Here is a 25,280-nt window from a genome sequence, read left to right on the forward strand (position 1 = left end):
TCTAAATCCTTTTTTGAAATGTTCTTCTCCGTCCCAGGTGAGTCGCTTCAGTCCATACGAATGGCATGCGGAGGAACCAGAGGAGGGAGCCACCGAGCAGGGCCCCACAGACCAGCCTCCCAACGAGTTCGGCATCTTCAACTCCCTGTGGTTCTCACTGGGAGCTTTCATGCAACAGGGCTGCGACATCTCACCACGGTGAGGAGAGGGAAATGGAGTGTGTGAGACGAATAGAGAGCATTCGTGAATGTGTGTCAGACAGACAGAATGAAAGTGTGTGTCAGTCAGTCAGCAGGATGTGTTCATAAGAGTGTGTGTGGGCTGGGAATAGCCTGTGTTTGTGTGTGTGTGTGTGTGTATGCGTGTGTGTGTCTGTCTCACTGTCTGCAGTGCTGTAGTATGAGGCTCTTGTGATTCAGACTGTTGACAATGTGAATCACCTCTTTTAGCACTTTGATAGTTTTCACTGAACTGGACTGATACACCAACACACTGTGTTACAGGACATTTAGATGACACCAACATGCACACACACACAAACTAAAAAAGTGATGGTGCACACCATCCAGCGTTCATGTCCGTATGGATGTGCACTGGTGGGAGATTTAGCAGTTTTCTAGGTGTATATGAATTTTTCAAAAGCACGACAGAAAAGGCAGAGTCCAGCTGTATTTTTAGAATATTTATAGAAATATGGCATTTTATTATTGATAAGCTGAGAATGCAGTTTAGTGAAATATTCATGGACGTCATCCTCAAGACCTTTAGGGAGCAAATCTAAGGAGAGAAGGAACAGTGAGGGAGAGCATCAGACCAGACCACAGGAGAGAAAGAGTGATAGATGATGAGCTGAAAGAAGGAAAAGATGAGCAGCTGAGCGAAATGCTTGTGCGCCTGAGAGAATAGGAAGTAGTTGTGTGTGAATGGACGAATGGACACTCTTCCCTTCACCATAGAGGTGGAGGTGAATCTGTGAATGGTTTGTTTTATGGTTTAGGATGAAGATGAAGAGCGATAAATTCTGATTGCTTTTAATACGTAGTGCTGGATGTTTATCCCTCTGTGCCGAAAATAGCCAGTGGCTGGAGGCATGATGTTCTCAGGTTGTCAGTCCCATTGTGAACACGATATCTCAAGAGTTCCTTCAGGGTACGTCTTTAAATTTGGTAAAAAAAGGTCAGTTCGACTTAAGGATGAACTGATTAGATTTTCTTGATTATCATATTTACATTAAAAAAACACGTATTTGATCTTGTGAATGCAACATCTCAGGAACACTGTGAGTAAATATCTTCAAATACGTCACAAACATCAAATTAGAGACATGGATACAATTATTAGAATGTGGAGGTCAAAGGTCAAGGTCAGTCTGATCTTGCAAAACACGTTTTTTGCTCAGGGAAATCATTGCAAGAACACCTCAAGTGAATCCTTTCAAATTTGGCAAAAATGTTCACTTAGACTCACAGATTGACCGCTTTGATTGACCGTTCTGCTGCATTTCTCATTAGCATTTCATGCTCGAGAAAAGAGCAAAACTTGTACATCAGCTGCCCAAACGTCCCTTTCTTCCTCCTCCTGTTTCACTCCTCGCCCCTTCTCTTTTGCTCTTTCACTCTCCCTCTTTTCTTCTCTCCTCCCAACACCTGTCGTCTCCCACTCCTCCCCACTTTAGTGTGACTGACAAGCCAATTCAAGCCCAAAAACACAGACTGGAAAAACCTTCTCACCAGCTGCAGACGGCCACACTCACGCCAACACACAGGATGAGCACATAAAAACACTGCTCACACACACACAGACACATAAACAGACAACAATGCAGCACCCACATGCCAGCCCTGTTACAGATGTGTGCGCATAAGCCACAGCTGTCACAGAGATTATGCGATACTTAACATGAAGCCAGTGTTCGTCATATAAATCACCGTACCCTGTCGCTTCCACTACAGCACAACTCCTCCACAGGCCAGGATTACTACAGTCATAAACACCAGATTATATTCTTACAACAGGGAATCTGTCACTTATAGACTCTACGTGTTCCTCCTGTTTTTGTTTACTGGAGTTCTCACATAAGAGAATCAGTTTCAACATAAACTTAAGTCGGAGATACTGTTCTAAAGGCAGCTCAGTTAAAAGTGATAACAGCACTGGAATAGTTTAACATGTAGATTTAAAGTCTGGTGTATTTAGTGGCGTCGCTTTGTGTCCAGGATGACCAGGGAGTAAATAGATGGAGACATTTATTTGATCATCTCAAAAAACCCTTTATCACATAAAACCCTTCCACATAAACTGGCTGAGGGCGATACCTAAGTAGTGACGCAATCCATGATTATGTAAGTGGAAGAGGTGGGAAACTAAAAATAGGTAATGATCAAAGAGTTAACTAGTTCATTAAATTCATTGATGAAGAAATCAAATAAGCCTGCAGGGCAGAGTTTCTGCTGGAAAAATCAGGTGATGGATGAGCCTCTTCTGTTCCGGCATGCTCTGCAGAAACACTAACGTCCTTAGAAAAAGGACACATGTCATGCATATCATCACGTCCGATCGCCATCCCTTCAGTACAGATCATATTTCCTTTGATATACCGCTCTTTTGTTCAGCTTAGCAAGGAGGCAAATGATACTAATGTAACCCAACAGACATATATTCACTTATATAACTATATGTTTTATATATTCGTTTATATAACTTATCAAATCACAAGTCTTAATCCTGCTGCTGATGCATCTCCTTCAAGTTTCCCTCAATCAGAATTATTAACATTTAAATGAAAAAGAAAACACAATAACCTGTTCACTTATTCACTTTCTCAGTCCTTCCTTAGCTGCACACCAACGCCTACAAACAACACTCTGAACTAATTACTCATAAAGGAGAATACATAATAGAGCTGCAGAACATTTCTTTCTAGTGTCTCTACTCGCCCAGAGATTGACTTTAGTCCATGGGGTCTCAATTACAGAGCAGAACTCTCCTCTGTTCAGTGTGCTGATGTAGGGGGAGGAAAGACATGTGCTCTTTTACATGGAAATCTGGGTCTTGTATTTATGTTTTACCACATTAGGCCTGTGATAGACTGATGACATTAATTACTATCTACAACTCCTTATCTACAACTATCTGAAAATGATTTTGTATTGAGGTTGACTTGCAGTGTGAAAGTAGGAATATAGAGTTTCAGCCTCCACTAGAAGAGATTTTCTTCTACCTTTCTGACTATATGTTTATTTCAAAATGTGTCTGTGTGCGTCTCGCTTGCTGTCAGCATTGTTGACTTTTCCAAAATCTCCTCTTTCATTATCTGTCATATCAGTCTGTCTTTCACATGCATAAGCAGCAGACGTCTGGTCCAAGTGTCGACACTTGTTGTTTGACTTCCTACACTAAATGTGTGTGTCTGTGTGAGACTGAGTGTGAGAGAGACTGTGTTTCTTATGCATTGTGTATTGAGCTGGGATAGTAGGTCCATTGGTATTCAGTCTGGGTCCGACTCTCCCTGCTGCAGTCATCTTTGCAGTCTAAGAGACAGTGTAACACACACTCCTCCTCAACTCTCTCACTTTCTATCTATCTATCTATCTATCTGTCTGTCTGTCTGTCTGTCTGTCTGTCTGTCCCTCCATCCATCATCTATATCTATCTATCTATCTATCTATCTGTCAGTCCGCCTGCCCGTCTCTCCGTCTGTCTGTGCTCTTAATTTTTCCATTTTTATTCAACATGATGTAATTTCCTGCTACTTCGCAGTGTAAAAAATTGATATTTCCACAAGCAGAAGTTAAAGAGAACATCTCACCCATGACACACATACATTTTCTTTCCCCAAGACACACACAGTGCATGCACTGTCTCATGCAAACCCACCGCTTCGTGTTTCCGTCACCTTTTCAGTCAAGCAGAAGGTAATGGCAGAGAGCAGCACGCAGACACATCCATACACACACACACACACACACACATGGATTGTAAGTGACCTTGAGGTGGCACTTTGCACCACCCACCTGTCATCTTTTCATCCCAGCCATTTGGCTTTCTAATATTGCCGATTGACCTGGTCACCGCTCCGAGGGAGGGTGGGAACGTAAAGTGACGGACACTTGGGACGACGGGACTGTAATCTTTAAAAAAGTGTCCGTGAGTAGGTGGCAGAGACATGTGACAGCATGTGCGTCGAGAAAAGACCAAGAGCGAGTAGGAGAGATTGAGAGAGAGAGGTAAACTGATCACCAGAGAACATCCCAGAGGGTTTTGATCTGTATATGTCAATAAACATCTGAAATTACAGCTCTCTGCTCTTTTTCTCCTCCTCGCTCTGTATGTGTGTGTGTGTGCGTGCGTGCGTGCATGCGTGTGTTTGTGCGTGTGCGTGTGCGTGCATGCGTGTGTTTGTGAGTGTCATGTGTAAGTATTGAGTAAAGGGCCCTGGGTGTGTTGAATAGTTAATGGCAGCAACAGATCCAGTTAATGACTGACTAACAACCCTGACTAAATAATGATAACTCTCAAGGTCACTGATTTGGACCCAGTGAATCCTGTGTTTATGAACTTTACCAGTTACATTCTTTCTCATATATAAATCCTTTGAACGATCTTCTCTCTGATCGACTCTCTCTTTGTGTCTTTGCAGCTTTTCTGCATGACTTTTTTTTATCATACCTTTCATTATCCACCTTATGCAGCTAATCTTCAATCTGATTTTCCCTCATGTGTGTCCGTTTGCCTTCACCCCCTTTGTTCCACCTCCATTTACTGTAGAGCCCTTCTTACTGTTTCAATCAATTCACTTTATTTCTCACCTCTGGTCCGTGAAAGAGGGCGAGGAAGATAAAAGCATTTTCACTGCCCTTCATTGAGTCCTAATCAAACATTCATGCCTCACTTTTCACCAAAAATCAGACACAATAGTAACTGACAAACCCGACATTTGTTAACATGTCCGTCACCAGCACTTGACAGAACACCATCTTGCTCTGTGATCAGAAAGCAAAGCAACAAAGTGTTGCATTTCCCTGTTGGCATGTCTTGGCAAACAGGGAAATTAGTTTTTTAACAAGCTCCTGATTTACATAATCAACTGCAGAGCATGACATCCTCCACGTCTGGTGTGTCCGAAGTCGTTTGAAAACATGATTACTTTATTTTTCATGGATAAAAGAAACTTGATAGATGACAAGATAGGTGGCCTTTCTTCTCCGTTTACAGTAATTGCTACTTGTACATAAAACTGCTTTAGAATGTCTGGGATTATTTCCCAACTGAATGAAAGATAAACAGCCTCGTCAGTAGCTCACAGTGACGTGTTGAACCCAGTGCTATCACTTACATGGTAGCACTATAGCATTCTACCACAGGGATATTCAATTACTGTTCAGAGAGGTCAACAATTTAAGTCAAAGTCAGGGACATCATAATGTCTAACTAGAGTTATGATCCAGTGAGATATATGTTAGTGAAAATATATATATATGTTAGTGAAAATATATATATATATATAGTTGCACTTATATGGCACTTACATGTTGCACTTTGTAGTTTGGCTTTTTGAAGCAACTAGTACTTACTTGATTCTTGTTCTTCTGGGTTAGTCGTTTTGGATAAAAGCACAACCTAAATTAAAGGTGACGCTTAGGTAATGTAATGTAATATTAAAATATGAAATCTATAAAATGTGTGTGTGATCAATAACTGACTGTAAAACCAAAGAAAATATAACGCAGTCATGTATTAAAAATATTTATTGTTTTCACATTGAACTGGAGGGATTGTAAATAAGTACTATACTAAAAAAAAAATTAAAAGACATCACAGACAGCTCATTTTAAATATGCACCTTAAAATAAAGTGCTTGATATTATAAAAAAAAAGGTGTTAAGTAAGTTTTTTTTTTTTTTTTTTTTTTTTTTTTTACAAATGTTCATTGTACAGCTTTAAACTGTTTCCCAACAACTTCATCATTGGCTATCTCAATAACTAACAGCTTTAAGATCTGCTTTACTTTCCACTGATAACCCATCCCCACTTTTTTGTTCAGTGAGGGAAGTGAATGCTACTGTGTCCTGTCGGGATTTTAAACCTTGGCTTTAATAGTGTTGTGTAATTAGTCTTTTTACTTTTACTTACTTAATCTAGATGCATTCTCTAGCTCAGAGCTGTGTGTGTGTGTGTGTGTGTGTGTGTGTGTGTGTGTGTGTGTGTGTGTGTGTGTGTGTGTGTAGTGTGTGTAGTGTGTGCAGTTTGTGTTTGTGGGAGAGAGAGAGGAACAGCATGCCATTAATCTTTCACACAGAGGATTGCAAAGGCAATCTGTTGGCTATCATAGATGATACATGACCTGCTATAGAGTGACTCGCCTGTTGCATACCAACACACACACACACACACACACACACACACACACACACACAGACACTCCATGCAACTACATGCACAGACTGCACTGCCTCACACACATGCACACTCACGCAGGCATTAAATATCAAGGACGTCTCTTCAGAAGCTCATCCACGTACACCTAAATGCATGTGTGATGTGCAACAGCAATATTTATGTGCACATGCACATGCATGCCTCCATGCTGTTCTCACACGTGGGCTCATGTGAGTCAAACATGCTCTATCGGCATTGGTTCTCCAATACATGTTCTCCAACATCACTCCAAGGCCAAACACCCACGTCTCTTATTTTCATTCACACACATGCGCACACAGACACACGCACACACACAGACACACACACACAAATCAAGGACTTCACATTCAGAAGTAGACATGTTGTTCATCATGATGTCCTCAACCAATCCATTTTCCTGTTCTCTGTAGAATAGTCGTCTTTCATGCGTCCGACACACACAGCAGCATTTTAACTGCTCAGTCTTAGATAAAAAGCTGCAATCAGCCACATTTAATGTGGACTCCCTTAATGATCAGATCAGCTTCATTCCCACCTTGATTTATTCAGTCAGGATTCCTTCTGCTCTGAAATCCTGAACTGAACTTAGATTGAAACATGTTTTGTTTTGTTGGGTTTTTTAACTCTAGATTTGTTTTAAACTGCACTGTATGCCTTCAGCTGCTACAGGTATGTGGCCTAATCATTCATGTGTCAAGCATATATCTTACACATAATAAATACACATAGTTTGGTGTCAATGAATGCATTTGTTTTATGTGACTAATTCATGAAGTAATTTATTCTGTTCATCACTTTTAACCGGGTTCGTTAAAAGGTTTGTTCCAGTGGTTTTATACATACCTACAATATTCATATGTTCTTCAATCAAACTCCAAATTCTGATTCATCTCTACTAATTCAGAGCCCACTAATATTATATTCGATTGAACAGTTAGAAAATTCTGTAAGATTTCCTCCCACAGTGTTTACTTTTACTGCATCCATCCAAATGCAAAATTCAAAAAATATTGTTGTATTCATGTGGGCGTCCTTCTGATGCCTCTCACACCTTAACACTTGCATTATATATAGTTTAATACAGATGTAGGGGCATTTTGCAATAGTTATTAATGTAGAATTACGTACCGGTGATCTATGAAGGTTTGTTTAATATAACTTCTACTATTAAAGTAAAGTGTTTTAACTCAATTGTGATCAATTTCATAGCAGATTTGCTTCATGTTACAGACATTTAAAGGGACGCTCCTGCACTGTGTACACAAATAACTGCATGTTCTCATGTTTCGTAGGAAAGTCCACTGCTCTCAGGTCGTCTCTCTATCTCTTTCTTTTTCTTCCTCTGTTCTGTCTGCATCTCTCAACGCCCTCTTTTGCTTTGCTTTGCATCCCCCCGACCTTCTCTTTCTCTGTGAATGTCCACTCAAATCCTACTCTCACTTCATCAGGTCCGATTAAAATGCTGCCACAGCCGGTTTACCAACTAACCAATCAGAACGCACTCCCCTGTAGGCTTCTGTAGGAGACCCTGTAGAACCTTGGTCCTCCTCCTAAACACTGTCATCTTTAACATTATATATTTATTTTTGTTATTAGCCTTGTCATTATAAACGGTATATCCATCAAAAACACTAACAAATCTATAGTTAATGGTCAGTGTGTAAGATTTAGGTAAAAGGGATTTTTGGCAGAAATTGAATATAAAATAATCCTAGTGATGTTTTCACTGGTGTGTTTCATCTAAATTGTATGAATCATCGTTTTCCTTTCCATAGAATGGGCACTTTATATTTACATGGAGGGGGGTCTTCTCTGTGGAGGCCGCCATGACAGTAAAAATACTGTCGTCCAAACTGGACAAACACCCTAGGAGAGTGAAATGAGGAGTGTTCAGCTGCAACATGCAAATTCACCACTAGATGTCACTAAATTCTACAGACTGTACCTTTAAATTAACATTTTTAATCCATCAATCTATCACAAATTTTCAGCCGGTGGGAAGAAATTATTGCAAGTACTAAACTTCACCTCACAACTCCATCCATCACAGTGTACACCAGTTTCATTAGTTCAGGTAAACAGATCAATACTTCAAGGACAAACGCTATCAATTCATATTTACGTGTGTGTGTGTGTGTGTGTGTGTGTGTGTGTGTGTGTGTGTGTGTGTGTGTGTGTGTGTGTGTGTCTGTGAGGATTAAGAGGTGTGCCGGCTTTTGAAGAGCAGCAGAATGAGGAGTTTCTCCAAAGGGCGACAATTTATGCTGAGTCAGGCGCCACTGCACCTCTCTCGCTGTCTCTCTCACTCTCTCTCTCTCTCTGCTCTCTCCAGCACACACTCCTTAAAACCCAAACCATCCTTAAAGTAACTCACATATCACTGCTTTCACAGCCGAGTTGACTTATCACCAAACAGCTACGTGTCCGAGAAACGTCTATGCCGTATTTTCTGAATGAAAGGAGTCACAAGTAGAAACTAAAATGTCACTCAGTAGCATATGTCCACCAAGGTCAAACAGTCCTCTGATCCTTTATTTGGATCTGGATCTGTCCCTTAATCCAGATCCACACCGAAAATGGAATGGGTTCTCTCCTGACCCATACTCCACCATTTTACCAAGTTTTACGCTATTCCATCTTGTAAAAAAAATAACCCTCTTACTGGAGGTAATGATTGACCGTCTTTTGGCTTATGATTTCTATTTCTCGCCATGCAACATCACTGTCTTGGTTAAATCTCGTAGCCCTCATAGCATCAACAATCACCATAATATCCCACCTTATACCACCACCAGCCCAACAGCAGCATTTAGTGGAGTGGCACCTGGTGGAGGCAGAAATAACAAAACAAGATACGAGACAGTGAACTTCAGAGTCAAATTTGCCAGGTAGCCAGAAACATTAATCCAAATTAAAGCTAGGATTGGTAAACCTGGAAAAACTAGAAAGAGCAGGCGACACTTTGAAAACATGCACCTCTCCTATCAGCCTTCACTTCAAAGCTGAGCCCCCAAAACACATGAATGTCTGACAACTGCTGGCTATTGTCTCTGCTTCTGTAGTGTATGTTTCCCCTGCTGAAGACCCCGGTCACTCACAGTGAGAGCAACAGGCAGGGTGTGCAAAGGCAGGCAGGTCAGTCAGTGACAGGCGTGTACACCAGCTAATCATTTCATTTGGTCTGAGTGCTGCACACACCAGCTTTTTTTTGCTTTTTTTGTCAGTCAACTATTTATTGATGGCTATCAAGATGTAAAGAGGACTTCAACCCAGCAGATAAAACATGTTTCAGAAACAACTTCATACTTAACAACTACATTTAATGCTGATGTTGTTGGATTTGTAAATTATCATGTAAGTGGTAGCATGACATAAAAAACTAAAAGACAGACCTTTGTATCTCTGTATGTATTTATACATCTTGGACAGATATGTAATTTTATTGTATTTTGTTTATTCAGTTACTTACTTATTGTTTTCTCTGGCTTGACTTACTTCTCTCTTCGTATTTTATTATTATTATTATCATATCTTTATTATTTTATCTTTCTCCTGCCTTTGGGGGTTCTCAGTTCCTGTTACAGTAATGCTGGCTTACTCTGTATGTGGATGCAGGTGAGTGGATGGGTGTTGGGAATTGCTGATATTGCTTTTTTGTGAAACACTTTGTGTTAAATTGTTTTTAAGATAAGTGTTTTACAAATAAAGTAAATAATAAACCTTAAAAGTTGATAAATTGTCAGAGATGTGTTTCCAGCTCGTTTCTGTTTCTCTCAAGTAGCCACTGAATAGACTTTCTGGACCTGGAGTGAAATGAAATAAAATGAAACATTTCCAAAAATCTGATTTTATTAAGGAACATGAGCAAAATGGATATATTCATACTGTGAATGTTCCCTGAAAGAGAAAGGCTACAAATAGTGTGTTCATTCTCTCTTTTACATTCTAATACTTAAAAGAAAACGGAGTAGCTGAGAGCATGTGTTTCGTCAATATCCCTCTTCACAGTCTTTCTCCTTTTCTAAAGTCTGGGTGTTTTATGTCACTCTTTGTGTCCATTAGAATTTCATGGTCTTTTATTGACTGTGGCACTTAGGAAAAGAAAACTTAACATTTTGCCACCTTCTCTAATCGTCCTCTCCTTTTCCTCTAATGTGCTCAATGTTGCTTGCTCTCCTCCCTTTTACTCAGTGAAAACAAGTTTGTGTAAACAGAATGAATTGCCACTTACTCTGCTGCTTCGGTTCACAATTGGTAGATAAAGAGAGTCAACACAGAGAAAAAAGGGAAAGAGATTGAGGATGGAAGACTAGAGATGGAGGAGCGTCCCGATTACAATCTGTTTCATGTTATTGTTGGTGCTGAATTGGTTGTTGAAAGACAATTGCTTTGGCAGAGCTGTCGTTTTCACAGTCATGCACACAGTGGTGTGGAAAATGCTTTGTGAAACTACAGTGTATTGTGCTGCATATCTCTGATTCAGGAGCTAACCTTAATTATGTTTTCTTCCTTCTGTTTTTTTTCCTGCTGTCTTTCTTTAATTTTCTTTTTATCTTCACTTCATCTTTCACTCAATTCATAACCACTCATTTCTAATCTGCAATTCCTTCCCTCCTAAATCTTGTCATCTCTCCTATTCTCTCAAACCACTTCTCTCTTAACCTTCTGTCTCTCTCCACCTCTGACTCCCCTCTTCTCTCTGTCACCCCTCCTCGCTATGCGTCCATCTGTCTTCTCTCCAGGTCTCTGTCTGGACGGATCGTTGGAGGCGTGTGGTGGTTCTTTACCCTCATCATCATCTCCTCCTATACGGCCAACCTGGCAGCCTTCCTCACCGTGGAGAGGATGGTCTCACCCATAGAGAGTGCAGAGGATTTGGCCAAACAGACAGAGATAGCCTACGGGACACTGGACTCAGGCTCCACTAAGGAGTTCTTCAGGGTATGGACACATCACATTCTCCTCATTTACTTTATTCCTTTAGAGATTACAGGCGTTCACTAAATCCGGTTAATTTGCTTCTGAGCTCAGACTAAGGAAAAAGCAGAAAGTCTCAGAAGACCAGGGAGAAGTAGTTTATCCCTGTTGGTCTCTTTGGCTGTTTTCGTACATGCATTATATGGGTTATGGTAAAAATGTCATGGTACACAATGATTTTCCAGAGAATGCCTCTTCCGTGTCTTCACCCTTTTCATAATTGCATTATTTTTCACATGTTGGATAATATTATTACATGAGTTGTTTTTGCCAGTAAGATGAAGCAAATATAAAGGGAGACGCTGTCTCCTCTATTGGAGCCAGAAAAAAAGCAAAGCAGCAGAATTCAGCTCAGGCTGTAGGTGAGACAAGGACGAGAGACTAATTCACAATAGTCCAGATGGGAGGTGAGGAATGAATGACTGACTTTAACTTTGAAAGACAAGACATTAGAAAATGATGCCAAGCTTAAAAGTCTGGCTTTGATTTCTTTTGTAAAGGATGATGGCTCTATGAGAGTTCACAATAAGATAATATGGAGTATGCTGAATAGTAAAGAGGACCCATCTGGGATTTTATTGCTTTTGATGACAATTCTCCATACTACACGACAGTTGTTTACCATAATCCATTTAGTCTTACTACTACCCTGTCAAAGTATACTAATAATACTAAACTTTATAGCACACTTAAAACACTTCAACATTATTAAACAGGCAAATAAATGTACAATTAAACGTTAATTGAAGATCACACAGCAATAAACAAGAAACAGAAATTTAAAAAAAATTGTTGATAAAAGAGTATAAACTAGATAAAATAAAACATCATAAAATTATTATTACAGACTGTAAGATCAGGACTGTGAGGAAGCTCACCTATAGAGAAATGAAATGTACTAAGTGTAAGTCCAGAACTGTCCATGACATTCAGCAATAAAATCAATTCAAAGGTTTACTGGAAGTAAAATAAAGCAATCATGATCATAATGCAAGAAAGCGCAGAGCGGTCAAGTAGTGGTGGTCGAAAGAGGTGCAACAGAATACAGCTACTACAGGGTTATGTCAAAGTGGAGAGCAGGAAATGATGGCAGAGTGGAATGAAGTGGCCCAGAGGAGACCTGGAGTGACTTCACCCTGTGATCTCTTCACCCATGTGGTTTGCAATTACATAAGTTATCAATAAACAAATGCAAACATACACACATACACGAACAAACGAACACACAGTGCTGATGAAGACAGAATTTTCTGCAGACAGACGCTAAAACACTAGCATCATTACTTGTTCACTGACAAATCTGCTCCGACACATAGTCATGCTTTGTAGGAATATTCAGAATCAATTGTGTGCTCATGCATCCTGTGTGTATATTTACCAATTTACAGTTATGCTTTGTGAAGACGTGCGCACTTGTGTGCATGTATCTGGGGAAGCAGGGGGAGGCAGAGGGGGAGGTGGGACGTTTTAGCAGACAGTTTGTGCTTCTGTGAGCGGCTCTGGCATCATCAGCATAACGAGCGGGCTGAAATCTTTGGAGGGTGAAAAAGCAATTTACTCTCCCTCAGCTGAGGGGGCTTCACCATTGCCATTAATTATCTGTGTGTGTGTGTGTGTCTGTGAAGATGCAAGCATTTATGTATCCACATTTAGCCCAGTATGCATCATGTGTTTGCATTTGTGTATGTCAGTGTCTTCAGCTCACACAAGTTGATGTATATGTTAGTGTTTGGATGCCTGAAGGTGACTTGCAGCATCCATTCTCTCCTTCATAGCCTCACTCATTGTTAGAGAATCTGGAGAAAGTCACATTGTATTGTCACACATCCATCCCTCTGAGGCCAGATGCTGCTATATGTGCTTTATGTGCGCACAGCCATCATCGTCTCTCTTACTCACACACACATACACAGGAGGATACATACACAGAATGCACGAAAGTAACACTCAAACAAGCATGCAAGGATGTAAAGAAAAAAAAAAATGAAGATGGATTTGAGCAATGAGAATGATGTTGAGGCTGTGAGTGAAGAGGGGGATGGTGAGAAGGGTTTCGATGACGGACAGAGAAAGAAAAAAGAGAAAGGACTGAGAGAGATGGTTGGATGGAGAAAGGGGGGGCCTGATGGTCCTCTTAGATGTGAGTTACATTATTATGGGATAGGTGTCCGTCACGCACTAGCGACACACATGCACACACACACCTTCCCTGGGTGCTGGTATCAGTGGCTGAGGCCATGGCTTGTCGCTCGCAGAGAGACAGAATAACACTTTATCACCAGGAGAGAAGGGGAAACAGGACGCTTGTGGAGGATGACAGTTTGACTCCTCCACTTGTTATTTTCACTCTTGAGTACACACAGTTCACACACACACACACATTGTCGCACATCACTTTCAGGGACATTACATACTTGCATCCATTCTGGAGATTTACCTGAACCTAACTAACCTTAACAGCTGACACCAAAATCTGTATGTGTCCCCCATTGGATAATCCATTCCCAACTAAAGATGGGGTAAGAGATTCTGGGGAACGGCTGTTGGTATTTGAACTCATGACCAAAAAAATAAAAAATACACCTCTCTCTTCACTCAAAATTAATTATTATTGACTTTGAGTATTTCAGTCACATATTAAATTCTTTATTACAGAAGTTAAATGTATAGGGTATGCATATATCTGCATTTGAATACATAAACTCACCATTTTAGGCATAATTATTTGTTCGATTGCACACATACATGCACATTTAATGGTATACACTCAATATGAGACAATCTATTGCCTCATGCCAAACAGAGTCTGGAGATCAGGTGACCAAATTCATATCTGCATCCACATTTGCCACTGTTCCAGTCATAAGCTCATTTGAAGTGAGGCCTATGCTTGACTTATCAAGGCAAACATAGTGACAACACAACCCTCCATCAGCGCTGTAATTGTCAAAGCCTCAGCATGAGAAATGAAATGCAGTAAAATCTCAGGACTGTGCTGTTGTTTCTATCAGCAGAAAGAAAACAAGTGTCTAATCAATAAGCAGCCTTAAGTGTCATTGTGTCAACATAATGAACAGGGCGCTCTGTTTTCATCTCCTCCTATTTGTCTCAGTAGAGATGATTTGAATAATCAAATCTGTGGTTAGAGAAGCTGCTGTGGGCATCAGTGAGTTGTGAATGTCCATCCATAATTTGACACATGGAATGGATGTATCAACAATAACAGCCCAGCCTTAAACAGTAAAGTTGATTATTCTTAGGGTCAGCAAATCCCACCAAAAGTTCAGTGAAATGAAGGATTAGAACAATCAAGACTGATTGATGTGTTTTTTTAAAGGATGCCTCTGTCACAGATGAATAAGCTACTTGGCTATATAGGAAATACTTGATTATCATGATATATTATTATTGTGATTAATACATTGTTTCTTTGCGCCTCTCATTACTATTGCAGTCCAATTGTCACATTGTGTTTATTGTAAGACCAAAGCCTTAAACACAATTCTTCTATGTTGAACCTTTCAATGATACATTTTCATATTTGAATTTTATATTATTATTTTATATTCATATAATATTGTATACTTTTGAGAATTTATATTTATTTATATATCTATACATAAATCTTTGTAAAATATATACTATATTAAAAATGACACCCAATTATTTATTTTTATAGCAATCATTTTGTATTGTAAAGTCATTATATATTGAGTACCATACAGCCCTATTCCAAATATTTCCACCTGTAGTGAAAGATGTATATTATGTACATATTCTCTGTGTTTTTATTATTTATCGGCTATTAGTTATATAATCTTGTATATGAGCACAAAAGGGGCCCATTCACCCCAAATTAACCTCCTCCTCTGTCCTCTTCACACTTTTCTACCCCAGAGGTCCAAAATAGCCGTATACGAGAAGATGTGGTCCTATATGAAATCCGCCGAGCCAACTGTCTTCACTAAGACCACGGCGGAGGGAGTGGCGAGGGTCCGCAAGTCCAAGGGGAAGTACGCCTTCCTCCTAGAGTCCACAATGAACGAGTACACGGAGCAACGCAAGCCCTGCGACACCATGAAAGTCGGGGGCAACCTGGACTCCAAAGGATATGGCATTGCCACACCGAAAGGCTCACAGTTAAGGTGGGTGGAATAGTGTAACAATAGGTGACAGCAACAAAGCTGATACTGTTGCCACTATTGCTGCGATATTCCACCTACCCTGCTGTGCCTTTTATACTGCACATAGATTAACCTGTCTCTGCTGTCAGGTGAAAACATCTCATGTTCAATTTGAGAATTTTGGTTTTGATGTTTGACAATTATTTAGCACTTGAGGCGCTGAAGACAACTAAATAAGAAAGTCCAATCAGTTATAATTTAATGTTTTCACCCTGCAGCAGCGACGTACAGAGACAAATGTGTTGAGTATATAGATTATGTTTTACATCATATTTTCCTCCCTTTTTATTTCATTCTCTTTCTGGCTCTCTTTTCCTTTCTGACTCCATCTTTTCTCCTGTTAATTTATGGCCAGTTAGCTTCATCCCTGTGTCCAATGTCCTGTGTCATGTGCCATGTGTATATGTTCGTATACATCCTCTCTCCCCTGTTGCTCTATCAATCACTCTCTCTCCACAGGGCCACCACACAGGTAACTCTGTCCATTTGCCTGTTGTCTTGTCCCTTTGTTCCTCTCATCCTCAGAAATGTTAGCCATGATGATGATGATGATGATGATGATGATGATGATGATGATGATAGTAGTGATTATGATTATTATAGGGGAGATTTATCAAATGAATATGGCTGCAAGGAGGGGCAGAACCTCAGACTGCTGCCACTACATCCAAGGCCAAGAGGGGAAATTTATAAACGGAGCAGGAAACTGAAAGTCAGAGATGGGAAGTAGAGGGGCCTGGACTATGGGGGGACTAGGAAGTAATCAGATTACAGGATCCCACACCAAAAATACTCACAACTGAAAAAAAGATGATGCTACATTTTAGTTGCATTAGTTGGTATTTGAGTGAAACCAAATTAAAAGCCAAATCAAAGAGTTGTTTTATAAAAATACATGACAGCACGTGTGTGTTTGTCTTAATGAAGACAGTGGAAGGTGGAGGAAACAAATGAGAAAGTGAATAATGGTACTAAAGTTGGTCCTTTTATTTAGATTTTCCTTCAGCAGACACTTGTTTATCTGCCTTGTTAACGTGACAGTCCCTGTAGGTTTCACAGGGGTATACAAACAGTGAAAATAATTCATTTTTCAAGGGACTGTGACAACGGCCCTCAAGACTTTGTCTTCTCGGTGTGACAGGTGCCTGCCGAGCGAAAATAATTGGGTAAATTCGATAAAGCCGGACCACTTGCTCTCTGTTCTCTGCCCCCACCTCTCGCTGTCGCATTTCAGATTTGCCTCACGAAAGTCAAAACAAGAAAAAACAGCAAATCAGCCTCACATCCTGTTCCTATAACTTCCCCCTGTGTGTGGTGCAAACACGCCTCTCGAAACCACAGTCACTGTAGTTCATCCCTTATTACTTACTTTCAAAAAAGAAAATGGTTTTTCCGTTCAAGGGGGAAAAGTGACAGACAGCGGGTGGATAGGACCCTTTTAGCCCCCCCCCATCAGAACACATTTCCGGGACTATCCACGGTTGTCTCTGGCTTCTCTCAATTAGTGGAAACCTGATCTCTACCACCCGTGTGGCTGGGAGTGTGCACGTCAGGTGAGCCTGCCTCTCCTTTCACCACTCTAATCACGATGCTAATTTGCCCTTGTGATGTTGATGAGGAGGATGAATACCCTGATGATTGAAATGAGCGTTAGGAATGTATGCTTTCTGAAGTACTGCTACTTTTAAAATGTTTAATGATTTGTGACTTTTATCATGAACTGCTATCATCCATACACCTCTTATGTTGATGAGATTAGTCATGGCCTGTACCTTAGACCACCCCAGAGAACATTCTCTCTCTCTCAATCTCTTGATGATATTTACTCAGAGAGCTAAACCTGCAGTGTGCCTTTTAAATATCCTAATTCCCCCCCCTAAAAAAAATCCTGACCTGATGACCTTTCTGTGATGAGCATCTCTTACATGCAGGCACATCACACTCTGAGGAGAAACAGGACTTTCAAATAGGCAGGTGCACAGACAAAGGTGCAGTCTAACAAACAAGCAGGCAGCGACTGCAGTGACCTTTTTGTAGAGATTAGCCGGCCTGATTAAACTATCTCACAAACAAAAGAGTTGTCAGCAGAGGGTGGGAGTAGAAGAATAAAAAACGACACACAGGTAACTGTACAAAAGCAGAGATGTGGCAAAAGAAAGAGAGACGGAACACAATGAATTTATTTAGGACATCTTGGGAATACAATGACAAAATCACTTCGCTCCTGCTGCCAAATTTTGTGGATGTGCTCGTGGGGATTAAATTAAAGGAGCAGGTTACATATCGAGGCATTCAGGAGACACTTGCAGAGGATATCAGAGGAATCATGAGCACTGCTGGTTGCTGAGTTTTGCTTCTCTATGTCTAGAAAAAATTTGGGATTTTTTGTATCAAAAAGTGCAGGATAGGATAAAATGTCAGTGTATGAAACTGCCATCGCACTCACGTGGTGATGCTGGTTGCAGCTTTCATTCTGAAACTGTAAAAGTGACCTGTAGTAGTAGAGACTGACTGCAGGACTCGATCTGCAGAACCCTGAAGCTGTGCCAACAATGCTGCACAAAGGGCTCTCGTTAAGTCGTTGTTCTGACCGACAACGTCACTTATGTTGACGGGTCCAAGCCACTGTACCTACAGAGCGCTGGTCACCTGTTTATTCAAAGTTTATTAAAATGAATGTATCCTGTGTCAAAATTCGACACTGCACTCTCTTATCAATAACCAGACACAAGTGTGAAGCAGATACGATGAAGCTTTCTCAAGATGAGCATGCCACATACAGACAGACAGAGAGTCCTGGAATTATTAATATGTTCCAAGAAACCACAGTTCATGTTAGTTTCATATAGAAATCAACTTAGAGAGATTTGACGTTACACGATATGTTATCCATTTTGTCACCTCTACTTTTCTGTTGAAGTTACTGTTGCCTGATAAGTTGAAAGCATTGAGTGTGGTGATGTCCTGCCAGTGAGAGGCGCTAACACCTGTCAGCAAAAAACGTTGCTTCTAAATGGCACAGCATTCACAAGGAACAGCGTGAGGACGGCTTCCTTTTGAGCCAGCTTAAGCAGAAAAATCCATACTTTCAACTTTTTCAACTGCACATAAAAACATATAAAATATTTAAAGTGGGATTCAAATATAGGCAAGTTGGTTATTTTGATAATATGCTGAATAAATGACTTTATGAACTTATCAGAAATAATGAAGATGAATACATGAATACAAGCAGCATTAATGCCCAAAATTTTGCCCTGTGTCCCTGAAAATTGTTTGGAGGTCAATCCCCCTCAGGGGTGTGAGCAGGACGGCTGTAGGGAACTAGAGCTACACGACCTCACTGACACACACACACACACACACACACACACACACACACTTACAAAGAGCAGGAGGGAGTCAGAGCACCAACAGCAGGCTGCAGAGACCTGGTTAACACAATTCATAGCAGCAATCTGACACTTGCTGTGAAACATCCTCTGTTAGTGCCACCCAGCAACAACAGCGGAGAGGGAGAAAACAAATGTGAGGTGAACAGAATTAGATGTAAAAGCAAAAAAGAAGTAGAAAGTCAAAGAGAAAGAGTAGAAAAGACAATGTTGTCGGGGTGCATCCTTCCCCACTAACCCACCTTTGTCCATTCAACCCCTCTGATTTCTCCTCCCTCTACTCCCTCTCCCCCCCTCCCTCCTACCCCCTGGCTGTGGTCCCCACATCCATCTTGTCTGTCCCTCCATCCTCCACTCTGACCAAACTATTTTCCCTCCTTTCTTACTTAAAGAAATGCGGTCAACCTGGCCGTGCTAAAGCTCAACGAGCAGGGCCTGTTGGACAAATTGAAAAACAAGTGGTGGTATGACAAAGGAGAATGTGGCAGCGGGGGAGGGGATTCCAAGGTTAGCCCTCTCTGTCTGCCCACCCCACCATGGGGGACGGTGGCCGTCGCGGCTGCCCAGCCGGTGAACGGCCTCCGTGGGAGAGTAGCGCACGCATCTGCCCTGGCAAAGAGTCAGGCAGCAAAAGTGACACCCTAAAATCTCCTAAGACACCCTGCAGCTCCAAAAATAGGCACAGTGTTGCATATGTTGTCAGGGGTGTGTGCCTTTTTTACAAAAAAGGTTCAGACTCAGTGACAAAGGTACAACACTGTGCTTTTTGAGACACAGAACAAGTAGATATTATTTCCTGGTAAAATAAAGCTTTGAAATATTCAACAGTTTTCTGTTGGCTGTGTCTTTTAGAGACCCAAATGTGAACCAAAACACTTTTTAAAGAAACAATTTACACCCTTAAGAAAATGTTATGTTGCATTATCAGAGATGTAACATGTCCTCTGTGCAGATGAGGGCCTGCCAAGATAAATAAATCCCTCTTCATAATAATCATCTTCAATTGTGTTTGGTGAAGATCTGGTAACGTCCCTCTGAGGGGACTGAGTGCCAGGTAATGGGACAATGGTTCAGGGATGGATTCGTGTCAAAAGGAAACAGAGCAGTTACTGCCAAGACAGGAATATTTGCCCCCTAGTGGCAGCTCTGGGGAGAGGAGAGATAAGATGTGAGTCAAATAGCACAAATGACAGAAGGACTCCACATTGATCCTCCTCGCTTCTTCAGGACAAACTCAGCTGTTCGAGTACATGGCTGGAAAAAAAATCAGGTTATAAAAATGTTTAATGGGAAAATGAGACCCAAGTGAAATCACAGCTCTCAGATTCTTTTAGACTCTTTGATGAATAATTGATCAAAGCAGAACGCTGTTACAAGGTTAAGTTTCCTACTTCTACTATTCATTTGTAGAGTTTCAACAGTTCCTTTCAGGGTTTTTTCTTCTGTTCACGTTCCTTCATTGTATTTAAGAATCAAAGATTTACTCAACTCTCGATAGCATCGCTAACATGCTGATGTTTGGCAGACAATGCATGCTAAGCATTTTACATAGCATGTCCTATTTAGCACAAAACAGAGGATTGAAGTTAGTTTTAAATTAGACATTTTAATTATCAGACCAATTGGAATTCTGACCAGTTGATGGTGCTAAAGGAAAAGTTTGGGTTTGTGTATTTGCATCTTTACATTGATATTGTGTATAATCTCATCACGCGATATAAAGATTTGCTTTTCGTTTAGTGTAAATGCACCATAAGATAGGAGCTCTCTCTCCCAGTTGTAGCACAGAGCTAGCCTGATGCTAATAGTCCTGGTTTAGCAGTACTTGGCTCTGTTAAGTGCAGAACCAGCTGGGGCAGTATGGGTGTGTTACTCGAGGTGACAAAGGTGGGTCCCACTCATATGTCTGTAGCTCGCCTTAGCTCCTCGCTCCCCCCAGCCCCTCCTCAACGAGCATACACACATGTACTCAGTGGGATCCATGCTAGGTCACTTGATTTGTACAAAAAAAGTTTCAATGTGACTGAGCTGTGCAATGCAAATGTGAAATACTCTAATAACATAAAATAACATGACCTATGATGTTATTTATGTTATTTTTACACGCGAAGAACCCCGGTAAACCTTGCAGTATTGAAACTGAGCGAAGCAGGCGTCTTAGACAAACTGAAAAACAAATGGTGGTATGACAAGGGAGAGTGTGGACCCAAGGACTCTGGAAGTAAGGTCAGTCTCACGCTGCTGCGGCCCACAGATCGCTAGTCTGAAACTCTCATCCTGAATACGCTCCAGATTACTGCAACTACTGTCTTAGAAATAGCATTTGAAACATCTTATCACTTAGCCTGAAACACATGTGCTCCAAAGTAGACTTTTTCTATTTAATGGTGGACCACATTTATTGAAATCTGCATCAGATTAAAATCAGTTTCTTGTTCAGTCTCTGTAGAAATCTGTGGCAATCCCATCCTCATTACAGTCAGGACTCTTTATGTAAATTATGATTATCATCAGCCAATTTTCACTCCCATGTTCTGTTTTGATATGGCAAAATTGGCTTTTACCTTCATGTTTTATATTGAATCAGGAAAACATTATTTCAATTTATTTCCACAACTTAAATTGACACTTTATTTTACAGGGAAATATTTATTTAATAATATCCAATGTTATTTTGTGCAAGAACGGTTTCATTTGGTACTAATTACTGGTCAAATATTACATTTGTGAACTTTTGATTAAATATTTAGGCCAGTTTGAATTAATCACCAGCGTATGAAGACCTGAGTGCACATGAGGTCATCTTAACATTCAAAAACTGGACTTTTGTTCACAGGTTAGGAAAAAATTTCACAAATATGGAGGATAAAGTTGTGAATAATAAATGAATATTGTATTATTAATTACATGGGTCTAGTTGAGCAGGTCAGCTGCATTTAAGCTCAACACAAGTATACTCACTTAAAAGTTAAATAACTGTCTCGAGTTTCTCTGTAATTAGAACCAAATGATAAAGTTCTTGTTCAGTTTCTTACAAAAATAATAAGAAATTACAGACCTGTGAAATAAAGCACTACAATATTTGATATCAGCTTTGCTGCTAATTCAAACACTTTTCATTTCATTAGAAGACAGGAAGATTTGACAATGTAGAACATGGGAGTTGCTGTTTAGAGCAGGCGACTGGAGCCTTTAAATCTCATTAAAACCACAGTGAAATGTCATCACCGCTCAAATTAAAGTCTGCTCTGTCATAAATAAAGTGATTGACACCATTTTTTTACTTAATTGTTAAATTTTTGCTGAAATAAACTGTTCTTGTGTTGCATTAGAAATGTAGATTGTTGGTAGTAATGATTTTGACAGATATGTAATATACGTATTTAGAAGCTGTTGTGGTGACAATAGTAATAGTTGTAGCTGTAGAATGTAATAATATTATTTATTCATAATAACACAATAATGTAAATTAGTACATGTAGAATATTACTGCAGTGGTAATATAATACTTGTTTGTATTTGTGTGTTTGTGTTTGAATATTTTTCTTTCTCTGAGGATCTCTATTTCTTTGTCTCTTTCTGCTTTTTCCTGCCTCTTTATTCACCCCGCCAACACTTTTTAATTGTCTGCTCCTCATCCACCTCTTTCTCTTTTATTCTTCTCCCTTTCTTCCATCTTTCGAATTTTACCTCCACCTCTTCTACTTGTCCCTACTAACCTGTTTTTCATGCATCTACATCTCAACTAACCCCACCACCTCCTCTTGCATTCACCCAACACTCGTTCTTCGACTCCGCCGTTACTCGGCCTGGATTCCTCTCTCCCCTCCTCCCCCACTACGTCTCCCTCTCTCCAGGACAAGTCGTCCCAGGCTCTCAGCCTGTCCAATGTGGCCGGGGTCTTCTACATCCTTGTGGGCGGCCTTGGCCTGGCCATGCTGGTGGCCCTGGTCGAGTTCTGCTACAAGTCTCGGGCCGAAGCCAAGCGCATGAAGGTGGACCTTAGCCCCCCCCACTGCCCCAGCCCCTCCCCCAGCACCCAGAATCTAGCCACTTATAGGGAGGGGTACAACGTGTACGGCTCCGAGGGGGTCAAGATATAGGGGTAGGATTTAGAGGCTCCCATATATAGGTGGGGTTATGGTGGTGTTGATCATGGTGGTGCTGTAGATTATTGTATTGTTGATGTGGAGGCTGTCGCAGCAGCTCCAGTGTCGTTCTTCATGTGGTGATGAGGATGTGGTCAAGCATTGTGGAACCAATTTAGCTTTTTATGTTTTATTTTGCTTCTTTTATTTCATATATTGGCCGAATATCTTTTTTCATTTATTACAGTTGTTATTTTTCATTCTTTAGCAGCTCGCCCCAAGCAAGAATGGGGTTAGATGTGTGTGACTACAGTTTTGGTTCCATCGTCTTTGGCTGCAGATGATGATGATGATGATGATGATGATGATGATGATGATGATGATGATGATGATAACGACAGTGATGGTGATGCTCTTTGCCGATGACTTGACTAGGCACCTGCATTGTAATTTAGCTATCAACTAAATATTGATCAAGCAGGGATGTACAACTCCAGTCTCAGTTTATATATATATATGTGTATAGGGCTTCAGATTAGAATTCACATCAGAATACTTTTTAATCATCAATAAAGCAGATTTTTTTCTCATTTTTAGGACATATAATGTCATAAAATAGTGAAAAATGCTCGTTGTTGTCTTCAGAAGCTTGAAAGGAAAGTTTCACATAACTCGTTTCATCTGACTAACAGTGTCAAAACCTCTAAATATCCTAAAACAAATGTAAAAGACAAAGAATAGCAGCATTTTTGCTATAGTATGAAGTGATGACAACGCCTTAATAATGGGCTAAAAGGGATAACGGCTAATAACAAAACTGTATTTACTATAGATTTATATAAGATTTATTCATCCTTATACCAAAAAACTATATGTCTTAAATTTTCTAATGGTTCAGTATTTTTTTGGCTAAACTATTATTATTTTTTAGGGTCTTCTCACCCTGCTGTCATAAAAGTTTGTTCCTCATTAAAATCTATGACTGCTTCCAGCTACAAATTAATTAGCTAACACATGGACACCAGTCATTGTGGATTTGGGTCTGGCTAAGTTTTTAATGTGATAGATATCTCAGGAAGAAAAACACTGCAGGACATTTTATAAGATGTGTAGACTTTCACAGAAATTTCCAAAACTAGTCAGAACTCAGTAATTCCTCATCAAAACATCTGAGTGATGTTGGTTGTGAGGTGCAGAAAAGACAAAGTGTGTTCAGGGTGAGACTCGATTCTTGTCAGCTCAAGTTTCTGCATTTTCTTGAAATACTGATTTAATCTTGTCTATTCAGGAAAAATTTGCCCCATAGCAGTTTTTGATTGCTTTTAATTGTTGTCCGTAGATAATAGTTGACCTGCAGTAACCAGCTGATTGAGTAGTAGCTACTTTATTTCCCGAATCCCTTCTCCTGTACATGGTTCTTATTATCAATCCCTAATTTTCAATCCCATATTGGGAAAATATGTACTAATCTATAATTAATCACACTAGCTAATAAAAAAATTAGTGGGGGTTTAATTTGGAATACCTGAGATTTTTGCATTTACAAGTTTTATATTTTTTTATATTTAACTTGTTATAATGAAAATGATAAAAGCAATACTTATAGATGTAATAGTGTTATTAATAAAAGCAGCAACAGTCAACAACAACAACAACAACAACAACAATAATAATAAACTATATAAATGTGAGTTTAATTTACCTACAATAACAGTGAAAATACATAAAACATTAATTGCTGCAGAGCAGATCTTTCCCAGCTCTGGTGGCTTGTAGTTGTACTGTCTTCTGTATTCGTCATCCATAAAGTTGGAGTTGTGCACCCCTGCTGTAGACCCTCCTAACAGGCATTTTGACTTACTCCAGCCCTGACATCTTCAAAACAGCCCAGTTACTTAGTGTTAATGCAGAGGATTAATTGATGAAACACTTCATATAGAATGGCTACTTAGTGATGTTGTTGTAAAAACCATGAGTCATGTATATCGATGCACATGGGCAATTAACCAAAGAAAAAAAGAAACAGTGGATTTCATTTTGATGATCTGCTGAGCAAACCACTCCGAGGCCTTATACAGTCCTATTTGATTATCACCTTGAGATAATGAGCAGGATCAATACAGAGGGTGTTATAAAAAAGACAGCTAAATGTGATGCACTAAATATTGGCAATTATTTGTTTGAACGTAACAGTACCCAATTTGAAAATTAAGTATAAA

At 40.0% G+C, this 25,280-nt stretch overlaps 1 protein-coding gene across 5 annotated transcripts in view; it reads left to right on the plus strand.

Moving 5' to 3' along the window:
• The window catches only part of gria4a (glutamate receptor, ionotropic, AMPA 4a), a 99,963-nt gene that overhangs the window by 69,201 nt on the left and 5,482 nt on the right, over positions 1-25,280 (plus strand). Inside the window, exons 13-17 of one of the 5 annotated variants that reach the window (XR_011244486.1) lie at positions 38-198; positions 11,163-11,361; positions 15,295-15,542; positions 19,366-21,199; positions 22,831-22,864. Coding sequence is in view for 4 of the 5 variants with exons in the window: in XM_069534049.1 (XP_069390150.1) it covers positions 38-198; positions 11,163-11,361; positions 15,295-15,542; positions 19,366-19,480; positions 22,831-23,076 (969 nt within the window). In the remaining variant the exon portion in view is untranslated. Of the gene's footprint in view, positions 1-37; positions 199-11,162; positions 11,362-15,294; positions 15,543-19,365; positions 21,200-22,830; positions 23,079-25,280 lie in introns of those variants that run through there. The other 4 variants (XM_069534049.1, XM_020088605.2, XM_069534048.1 and 1 more) reach the window with 4 other exon arrangements.

This window comes from Paralichthys olivaceus, chromosome 11 (genome assembly GCF_024713975.1).
Source record: "Paralichthys olivaceus isolate ysfri-2021 chromosome 11, ASM2471397v2, whole genome shotgun sequence".
Taxonomy (NCBI): Eukaryota; Metazoa; Chordata; class Actinopteri; order Pleuronectiformes; family Paralichthyidae; genus Paralichthys; species Paralichthys olivaceus.